This window comes from Anticarsia gemmatalis, chromosome 12, assembly GCF_050436995.1.
Source record: "Anticarsia gemmatalis isolate Benzon Research Colony breed Stoneville strain chromosome 12, ilAntGemm2 primary, whole genome shotgun sequence".
Lineage (NCBI taxonomy): Eukaryota > Metazoa > Arthropoda > Insecta > Lepidoptera > Erebidae > Anticarsia > Anticarsia gemmatalis.
In genome coordinates, this window is record NC_134756.1 from 2,210,268 (window position 1) to 2,221,763 (window position 11,496).

General features: G+C 38.3%; 1 protein-coding gene across 1 annotated transcript in view; it reads right to left on the bottom strand.

The window, feature by feature from the left end:
- The window catches only part of pcx (pecanex), a 45,727-nt gene extending 34,317 nt beyond the window's left edge, over nucleotides 1-11,410 (bottom strand). Inside the window, exons 1-4 of the mRNA XM_076120995.1 lie at nucleotides 10,930-11,410; nucleotides 6,735-6,901; nucleotides 6,262-6,377; nucleotides 1,369-5,915 (exon numbers count right to left, since the gene is read on the bottom strand). Coding sequence (XP_075977110.1) covers nucleotides 1,369-5,915; nucleotides 6,262-6,377; nucleotides 6,735-6,901; nucleotides 10,930-11,082 — 4,983 coding nt within the window. The 5' untranslated portion in view covers nucleotides 11,083-11,410. The remainder of the gene's footprint in view (nucleotides 1-1,368; nucleotides 5,916-6,261; nucleotides 6,378-6,734; nucleotides 6,902-10,929) is intronic.
- Between the last annotated feature and the right edge of the window lie 86 nt (nucleotides 11,411-11,496).

Below are 11,496 nucleotides of genomic sequence, written 5' to 3' on the forward strand. Positions count from 1 at the left end.
ACAACTGGTTCACTTGTAATAATCTGTTATTAAATTCTAACAAAACTAAGTGCATTAGGTTCACTATGCCCAACGCGAGGAATTCAGGTACTAACATAGTCGTAAATGGGCAAACTATCGATTTGGTAGATTCGGCAACTTTTTTAGGTATCAGTCTGGATAGCAAGCTCCAATGGGGCACTCAGATAGCGCATCTCTCGGGGAGACTCAGCTCCGCCGCGTACGCAATCAGAAAAGTAAGACAGTTTGCTGGTGTGGATGCGGCAAGACTGGTTTACTTTAGTTATTTTCACAGCGTCATGTCTTACGGTATATTACTGTGGGGTAAGGCTGCTGATATAGATGTTATTTTTGTCCTTCAAAAAAGAGCTATCCGTGCAATTTATAGTTTAGGAGCGCGAGACTCCTTGAGAGAGCTTTTTGGGCAGATAGGGATACTGACGGTGTCATCACAGTATGTGCTTGCAAACTTGTTGTATATAAAACAAAATTTAGGGACTTTCGCAACAAATAGCGATAGACACAATTACAACACTAGAAACAGACACAAATTAGTAGGTCCCCATCATCGTTTACACAAGGTGCACAATTCGTTTGTAGGTCTCGGCATTCGTTTCTTCAACAAGCTTCCAAAGCACATCATGGATTTACCCCTGCCAAAATTCAAAGTTGCTGTTAAGGAACATCTCGTTAGGAAAGCCTATTACAGAATTGATGAGTATCTAAACGACAATAGCTCTTGGGATTAGTCGCTCGCTTGATTAGGATTCTTTGAAATTAGGGAACTTTGCTATAAATTGTATAAACTCAGTAGCAGTAGGTCTAAATATTGTAAAATATGGGCAATTAATGATGCAAATAGGTGATGTTACGTACAATTTGATGTTATTCATAAAACTGTCACTTTTTTCTTTTATAATGTTCACAACCAGTGTGCTCACTTGCTGCCCATATTCTTATTATCACATGCTAGTAGGTGCTCCCAACATACGGTATGATCAGAGACTAATAAATAACCTAGCTATGTTCATTTAACTTAATTGACGTTTAGTCTATATCGCTGATTGTTGGCAGCTCCTCGCATGATCAATTATTGTATCAACCACATTGTAAAACTTTTTGGCGATTGAAAAGAGTGGCCGTGAGTTTCTCGCTAGCTCTTCTCATAAGGCTCTACCCCCTTTCCGAGCTAGTGGTAGATTCAGTAATTGTAACGACTATCATAAGTGTCAATATTTGACCTAAATGAATAAATGATTTGATTTTGATTTTGATTTTAAAGTCTCGGGTAGAATCATGGCCATATTTATAAGCACAAGTTCAATATTTCTATACTATCTATAAGAAAAATCAACAAATTCAACTCACCGTATTCAACTGCGGCCGTAGCGTCGTGAACACAGTAGTACAATGCAATCCGAACACGAACAGACCGAGAAACGTGCACACTATGACGTCATTCTTAAGCCTAGCATTCACCGTCGCTTGCAGTTTCTTCGGCAATGGGTCTTCCATATCCTCATCCGGCTTTTCCGACTCAGACTTTACATTAGCATTCGATGCGTTTGTATTTGTGTCCTGGGTCTTATCTTCTTCCGTAGGAGGGTCTTTTAGAGAAGTTGTTGAATTCATAGTGTCTCCGCCCCTAGGGTCCATCTTCAAAGAACTGACACTCGAAGTCTGAGATCGCTTTTGCTTAGCGATGTTCGTCTCAGAGCTAAAGTTTATCTTCGAGGCCGAACTTCCTATGGAATTTTGCTTAGAAATGTTACTTTCCGAATTGTTTTTCTTTTCCTCGCTTAAGGTATTAGGGTCTCCTTTCTCAAGCTCCGGCGAACATTCTGGATTGTGTATGACGTATAATTCCGGTGGTAGTAAGTGCTTTTTGATTAGATTCCATATTAACGTGTAATCACTCGCACTACGACTGAGATGATACGCGATAGGAACGAGGAGGCCACAGAATATTGAGAATAGAATATTATGCTTCTGATGTTGGGATTTCTTCCCTTCGACGAGGCCGCTGTAGGCAAACCCGTATAGCACTCCTATAGCAGCTAACGAACGCACTACACAGTAAACCGCAGCACTTAAACTGCTTGTAGCATTCCCACCGAACACATGCATGTCAATCTGTTCAAGCAAGTACATAAGAAACGTATTCACTTGCGGAAACAATCCCAAGCTGAACGCCAAAGGGAAAAATAACAAGAATTTTGATAATATTTCTTGAATGATGTATAAAAAATCTCGCTCGTTCATTTCAAATCCGTATATTGTTATAGGTTTACTAACGTCGAAACTACGTTTTCGTCGCGTGTGTAGTTCATCAGCCACTGGCGTTGTCTGTTCTAGGTAACTATGAACCCCACATAGTATCGCTGTACATAGACAAAAATACACTGGTCGGGAAAATACCACCATTTTGTTAAAACCGTGTACAGGTGACGCCGAATCCGGTTGGACACTCTTCAGCAACGAATACTGACTGCCCGCCATGATGAAACAGAACCAAAACGCATAGATATCTCTATAGAACCCAAGGTTTAACACCATAGACCCTAACACAGCCACCATCACAGCTAATACGATAGTTATAAACGTCTCCTTACACGTCAAGTTTCTATCAAACAAAGCCATCAGCTGCAGTCGATCCATAGTCACTTTCAACTCGAAGCATTTAGACAATTTAAACTTGTAATAGCTCTTTGGTTTCGGTTGATTCGCCTTCTCCATTTCGTCCATGAGTTTAGAGAATTTACTCCTTATATTTATTTCTACACTCTCTTCTCCTATCGAGGGCATCAAACTGGGTATGTTCGCGTAAGTATTTTCCACTTGTTGCTGTGCCAACTGTTGCGCCCTCTGTTGGTTCATTAAGAAGTTAATATGCATACTAGGCAGTCCCATTCTCGACTGCCTCTCAGCCTCTATTTGCTCTAACAAACTATCAGTCACGTAAGCTACAGGAGATCTCGGTTGGTCAGTGTGAGTGCCGGTCCCACCGTCAAACACATAGAACCGTTTATTAGCATTACTAATATTAATAGGAACGACTGTCGATACATTGTTATTACTCGACAAAAGAGGGTTATTGCTTCCTTGGTTAGAGGAGCTTTGGTCGATGCTGTCTCCGCGTTTCGTTTTCGCTATACTTTCACTGTTCCCTGCTTCCGATTCTAGAGAGCCACAGCTTCCTTCTCCGGCTGTTTCTTGCGAATTATCTGGGTTATTGTCAATGGGTTTAACCCTATTGATGCGCATTCCGTCCTCTTTTTCTGGCAAGGGTATCGGTTGGGCCTGCGCGCGTCCCGAACTGTTCTTATCGAACGTGTACGACATCCAATTCCCATATTCGTCCATGAAGCAATGTATCGCTCCATCAGTAGTGTCATCGAATGACGTGGCGAAATGAACGCTAGTTGAACTGTTTGAGCTATCAGGGACCGGCGTTTTATCTTTCTTCTCAGTATTGTTTTGTAATGAAGGATTGTTTCGTTGGCGGGTGGAGCGTTTTATTTTCCTAACTCGATTCCTGTGGTTTCGGTCCATTAGTGGCCTGAGTCGTGGCGTCTCTTCCACTGCTTGCGTGTTCTGTGGAGAGACCGCTTCGTTGTTCGCGACATAGGCCGGTACGCAGCAAGGACCGAAGTCGACTCTCGAGTTCAAGAATGCCGCTAACAACGGCATCGACGTCGGGAGCAAGGTGTTAGTCGATGTTTGTGCTACTTCCTCTATAGATCGTTTCCTCGTTTTGTGCGAATTCTCCCGCTCTCCTCTAATACTTTGTCTTTGACTGCGAGACCTCTCCTCTCTGTTGGGAGGGGGCATGACCACAGTGTTCGCATTCGTCGCCGCAAATAAGCACTCCAAGCCTTGTACCAAAGCAGCCTGAGCTTCCACCGCATCGAAGAGGATCCCTTCTTCGTTCTGATTCTCGTCCTTCTCCTTCTTAGAATCTCTCTTCTTGTTCTCCTTCTGCGAGGAAGCTCTTGAACGTGCTAAGTTTTTTATCTGCTTTGGTATAGCGCCCAAGTTTTTTGGAACGTTTGATGACGATTCTCCGAGGGCGTTGGCTAGCTTTTGACACACTTCTTCGGGGAGAGCGCAGGCACCTGCCTCTTTGTTGAAGTCTTCACGGTTCAGTTCATTTTCTTCGAACAGCCAGTCTAAGCTGTACACGCTTCGTTCATCAGCGCTCTTACTATCACCCGTCAGTTGTGATTCCTCTGTATCTACGGCTATGACTTTGTCATCCTTGTCTTCTTCCACTGGCTTGTCAATGTTAGTGTCACTACTACTGCTAGAATTAGATATATCGTGGTCCCAAAGTTTCTTCTCCAATACTTTCTTCTCTTCCGGCTTCTTTTCCATCTGCTCCTGATTCTCGTTAGATTCCAAACTAGATTTTTCTATGAGTAAATCTTTGGAACTCGCACTAGCCTTGTCAAAGTAATCACCGTTGGGAGTTAGTTTACATTCACACGAGGGCGGCTGCCTTTCGGGGCGTTTCGCTTCAAATTGAGGGTCATGTTTAAGCTTTTTCAGTCTTACAGGTTTGCTTTTGTCGTTTGGACAGTCTGGGTTGTGTTTGCTGGAGTGTCTTTCGCAGCAGTACTTGTTTTTACAATCGTGAGTCTTGCTACGGACCACTCGAACGTCTGAAGGTCTATCAAGTAATGGTGACCTTGAACCGTTGTTCTCGTAATCAGAATCACTGGACCTCATCGCTGGCGACTGTTCCGCGTCCCAGTCAAACCCCCGGAACTGCTTCTCATCGTCATAATCACTGCAACTTTCACCACTGGAATCCAAATCCGTTTCTTTCTGCGATGTTTGCATTTCATCCGATATTTCTGCTATTGGGTATACGATTTCCGACCCATAAGTTAAATAAGGGTAGCTACACCCTTCCCCTGAGTCATTCTTAGGGTACAGATTCAAATGGGGACCACGTGTTAAACTTTTGCTAGGGGGTGGAATGACTGCATTTTTAGGGTTTTTCAGCATTTGCCCACCGATGGTCTCCGCGCTGTTTGGATGAGGGGATAAATTCGATACACTTGGAGGTGGACAGCCTATTTCAAGCGCGGCACTTTTTATCCGCCTGAACCCTGAGCTTTTTCCTTTGCTCTTGTCTGCGTCGCCTGTAGGAGCTTCGGCCTTCACCATCATGTACTCTCCGAGTTCCACACTGGCAAAGAAACCGGTATCAGCGTTGTTTGAATGTCGCCTCATATGAGAGACTAATTGGGCGGTTGAATTTAGTAGCGGCAACTGTATCGTCGACATAGTGGAGTTCGAATTCCTCCTCATATTTGAAGACTGGGCTGTTGCTAACGCCATAGCTGATTTGGTACAGCTTTCATCTGGATAGTTAGCGTATCTCCTGCGATGAGCTGGACGCTTCTTAGGAGACGGAGGTCCTACACTAGGCTCGGAGTTATCCCTCGAATCTGAACTGAGTTGTCTTGCGAATTTAGATTGATAAGGTTCCCCAGCAGCTTCCGTCCCATCTAAATACAGCCATTCCTTGAAAAAGTCCTTATTACTGGAGCCCCGACGGTGCGGACATTCGTGATACCGCCTACTGACTTTCGCAAACGGCCCGTCTTCCACCATCATATGTCCGGGCAAGTTGTTCTCTGCCCTTGGCGTTCTAGAAGCTTCTACTATGAGCTCATCGATACGTGTACCATGTGTTCTACGTTTTGAAGTCCTATGTTCCCTTCTGTGGCCGGACTTGGACCGGCTCCTGGTGGCTGGACGGAAGGAAGGCCCAGGCATCTCCGTGGTCTGCGCCACGCACAGGTCAGACTTGGTTGTGGCTACAGCTTCTGCCTGCTTAGCAGACATAGCGCTGTCTTCTATGCTCGATTCAGAGCTGTTCTTACGGTGGACGTCTACCTTTAAATCTGGAACAATATTTTATGTTTGACTATCAGATTGCTTTAAAATTTACTTTTTTGTACGACATTCATTAAGTGAGTGGTATAAGCTTTCGTGGCCAAGACAGTAGAATTAGAAATTATTTAGAATATAGCAGATACAATAGCGAAAAAAACTGCGAAAGCCATGAGTTTTTACGCATTTTTGAAGTGAAAATGCTTAAAAACTAGTAGATCCATGTTTAGTAAAATAAGTAACTACTTATTTTTTTATTGTATGTATTATAATAAAATGGGAACAACGATCCTCCAATAGGACTTTGGAAATTTTTTTTAAGGTGTAACGGGGTTCAATAAAATTTAGTTGTCTTACCTATGGTGCTGTTGTTAGGCTTGTGGTACTCCAAAGAGGTGACCGACTCGTTGTCGCTCCCAGCGGCTGGCATGCCGCCGAGTTTTAGCATTTGCATCTCCATACCTTCGTCAGGTCTGGTGAAAAGACAATCATCATATCATATCAAGGATAGGACAAGAAAAACAAAATATACAATCAATGTATTTTGACCATGGTGGTGGTGTAAAAACTTGTGAGTATATTTATTGTTTGAATATGCAAATCTTTGAAATTAAAACAATCACTTTTTAAAATCACTTTTGTGTTATAGGAATAGGAAAATTGGCTGGCATATACAGGCTGTTCCTCTAAGCTAGATACTCAGAGGAACAGGCCGTATATGCCTATACAAGAACCGGAACAGGCTGTAGGGCTCAGTTCGTAATTTCACGACAAACGACCAGTTACTTTAATTTTTATAATTATAATTATGAAAGTTAAATAACACTCACGCAGCGTTCTCATTAGCGTTATTGGGGCTAGTCGGCGGTTGCACGATGATGCACTCGGTGGTGTCGTACATGTGGTGCAGCCTGTGGTTGAGCATCTTCAGCGCAGTGAACACCAGCGCCACCAGACCACAGTATATTATCCAGCCGAGACTTGCCGGTGGAAAGTACTGGAAGAAAAAGATAATGGTATTAATGGTGAATGTGTTTAAATGGCTCTATTTCCACTGGTTCTTATTTTATGATTTATTAATAGGTATTTGTTTCTAATTCGCTTGGTAAAACTAAGTAATCATGTAGGGATCTAAGAAAATTGTATTTTTTCAAAAATATGCTTTCATCAGAATATTTTATATGCAAGCTCAATGTACATGTATTTTGGTAAAAGAATATAATAAAATATAATTTAACAGATATAAACGACTAGAGCTTTCCCAGGTCTATTTGTAGTTTTATATAGTCATTGCATATACTGACCCTTGCAAATGTTTAAATTTGTGAGTACATATAATCTTATTCTGGTCAAACACATCCTCAATGCTAAAGGTTTATAATATGAATATAAATATGGTGCAGGTAGAAATCAATGAGAGATTGGTACTGACATCTTTTGAATTATTTATAAGGCAAGTCTTATCCATCATTGTATGCAACAAGGTTTATTTTTAATTACATTTGCAAGTCATGCATATTAGATTATACTGATAACAAGATACTTATAGCACAATATAGTTTACTAATTATGATTGAGTGATAGAAAGGCTGTTGAACAGGTATTGAATTTGTATTTTCTATGCAAATTAAATAAATAAACCTCTATCTCATATACATTTAACAAAATTATTAATTGAAACGTTAAGTTTACCTATTCTCAGCATTATTTATAGAGGTGTTCATACACACTTAGAAATATCAGAGAATCCTACAGGTGCAGGCAGCCAGTGCAAAAAAAAAAACTTCAGTCTGTTTGACTGACCATCCATTACACACATACACACTAATGCATGCGGTTACAGTGTATGAGGATGATCAGTTGACTTGCAAAGGCATCCTATTCAATAAACTGGAGTATGTACAGTTGACAACGGACCAACAACGCTTGGCATTGCTTAGCTACAAGACTGGAGTCTGCAAAATGGTATCTCATTTTGTGCACTGTATTATCTAGGTACTTATGTCGCGACACAAGCCAAAAATGCAGAAACAGCTAGTAGACATATTTTTGTAGTTGTGACCATAATAAACTTGATACATTTTCCTACAAAGCACTAACTCAAGACAAGTCTATCGAAGTTCAAGGTGAATATTGTTTATAAATGCATCAGATAACACTTGTTTATCACACATGTTATTTTATACAAAAACATTCAATGTTTTTACAAAATATTTGTTACATTTAAATTTAAAATCACACACAATATGAAACCAGTTCAAAAGGCATTTGATACAGGTAAGAATTTTAGAAGGCAGTGTGATTTTGACTGTATTTCTCAGTATGCAAGGTCTATAATGCTTTAAAGGTGTTTGGATTATAACCAGATTTAAATAGATAGACTAATAAAAAGATACACATCTTTTTCCTTATTCCATTATTAAGTATTATGATCTTATTGCAAATTGTAAAAATATTTGGCATTCATTTAGGTAGGTAGTTAAGTACTTGGTGTAAACAGGATATTGCAGAGATTTAATTGTTGTACAGCTTTTAACTAAATAATAGCAATAAATAAAAATAAATAATACAAATACGAACTTCTAAGGGACCTTGGTATATTGTAAGTATGGCTGCTAGGATTTTAAGAATTTAGTTATGCTTTTTAATCATGAACAATTACAAGAGAAGCCTGTACAATCACATAGCAAGGAGTAGCAAGAATAAATAGGAATAGTATTTATGGTCAGACCATAGGAAGAAATGAAAATATGGTCATAAGTTACCAACTGGCTCTTCTCATAAGACTAGGTACACAACCTTAAGAACTGGATGACCCTTTAGCATGTGTTAACAAAGGCATATCTAAAATACCACAACATAAACACAGTTACCCTAGTCCCACAGTCTACCTATCTAGTCAGCTGTACCAAAAACTACAGGTTTCTAGATTAGAAGTATTTCTTTTAGATTAAATGATATAATAGACTGATAAAGAAATATTGAAAAATTCTCAACAAAAGATGAACTTATTGGCAAAAGCTATCAAAATAACCTACATATTGTTTATTTTAAATACCCATAACCTACCTATACTGTTCCACATATCCAAAACTAGGTTTTAGATTTAGGTTAAGGATAACCTGTTGATTCCAATACTGTTTTGAGTAAACACATGACCTACAAGCTACATATAAGTAGGTATTAGATATATAAAATCCAATATGTATTAAAACAGTGATTTTAAATGCATGTGTTCACACTTCATACTCAGTACATTTAACATATTGCAGCAAAAACAGTATCATTTATTATGAATCATCTATAAACAGGAACTATCTGTTTGGCAAAACAATTGTTATAATAAAATGCATAAAATCATGCCTTTTTCCCAAGGGGTAGACAGAGACCTAAGAATACTACTTCCTAAGATCAATAATATCTTTCAAGCTTCTTTCAATAATATACAATCTAAGTTAAGTAAAACGCTTATCTTGGTAGCAAAAAATACAGATTTCAGTCTTATATATATCAAAAGGCCTAGTAATGACAAATAAGTCATTGTACCTAATATTAACAGTAATATCTAGTCTCACAATAATCAACATATTATGACTAATATTTAGATCTTTTGAAAGACTATTTGATGTTGTTTTAATATAAAGTATAGAAATTCCCCTATTATTCTACAAAGACTTCTAGTAACATAGGAAACATCAAGACATAACAGTGGAATTTCCAGATACACAAATTGTAACCAAACTTATTTACTTATTACTGTAGCCACTCTTAAAGCAAACTTAAGTTAAATAGGTAAGTACTTTGCTAATTCCTTATTCAGTTTAATTGTACTATGCCTATTCTGCCTGCCTGTGATCATAAAATATTAACTAAAAGATTGCCAAAGTGGTTAAATCATGTTTAGCCATATTGTTTCAATTTAGACACAGTTAAGAATTTTATTGTGCCTTAGAAACATGTGAATGGAAACCAATTAAGATTGATCAAGGCTAAATAATAGTTGCTTGTTTATTACTATTAGAAACTTCTATAATACAAATTTGTGAAATAACAAAAGCAAATGCTTTATATTATTGCAATAGGAAATGCCTAATATTATTATACAAACAGGAAATCACAGTTTCTAAAACAAATACCTAAAATAGAATCAAATTAACTATTGTGGTAATAAATTTTGCAGTAAAACAACACATATTTTAATTTATTTAATATATTTTACTGATTTATATCTGTCATTTGAATATACATGCTTACTTAATCCTATGTTAATAGGATGATATCAACAATAACTGATATCAATTTAAAAACATTGTTTTAAGAGCCTAATTAAACCCATAATTAAGTAGATACCTAGCTAGGTTTTAAAACTGTGCTTCTAAGTTTATCTCAGTAAGTATGTTAGTATGGATTTGAATCTACAGAAAGAACTGGACTAAACTCCAGCCTTTGATTATTGGATTATGACAACCACTCGGACATCATGAACTTATTTTATCTGCATTAAATGTATGGGTGCCAGGATTTAAAGTTTAGCACACTGGTTAGTAAAGTAGCAAGGACTTGAGTGAGGAAACAGCCAGGGTGATTACTGGGGCCATTATTGGGTTATAAAATATTGTAAATAGTATTGTAAGGAATAAGAAATACCTAGGTATGAATTAATAGTTTCAATATTGTTTACTCACAAACAAAGTAACAAATATTCCATACATGTGTATAATCACAGCCAATTATGGCGTAATTTATTTATAATAAGATAAGTGGCCCTGATAAGTGAACTCATTTTCAACTCAAAGAAACACTTGTCCTACTTTCAACAAAACATGAAACCTTTTTTAAAGTGCAATATCTTTAATAGATTAACCTCACACTATTGGTAAGGCTTCGTAAGGGCAATGACCATAATGACTCAAGCCACAATGCTGCATAACAATGATCCCAACTACTACTGACCTGCTTTTTATTACCAACACATCATAAACAATAATTCAAAAACTATGAATGCAGCTCCACGCTTTAACTCACCAGATATATAGAAAACGGCAAACATAGCAGGAACAACCACACATACAGGTGCACTGTGTTGCAAAACAAATTTTGGTGAGGATCATAAAACCAACCCCCTGTTAACGACGCCCAAACACCTTGGCGTAATATCTCTAGTGTCTGCGAACCCATTTTACACTTTATGTCCACATTTCCGCGTTTAATTCACCTTCCACCCACACCGACACTGTTTATAACTCACGAAATCATTTTTCACATCTGCAAATTGTTAATACCACTGCCATTTTGAATGATAGATTACACGCGAAAATGGACTTTAGAGACATCGATTGTTTGTTGAATTCACTACTCTTCTTACATTAGCAACGAGTCCTTATCTTAAGAAACATTTGTAAATAACAGTTGGACTAGCCTAATTAAATAATGGACACACAAATTCATTAATTTGAGTTAACAAACTTGGATGAAATCAGCGAAACAACACTTTCCATCGGGACTCTTTGACAGCAAACGGCTGGGTTGCCATGTGGACTTGGATAGTGATATTGTTGTATACATTATTAAAAACCGTCTACTGTCATCGAT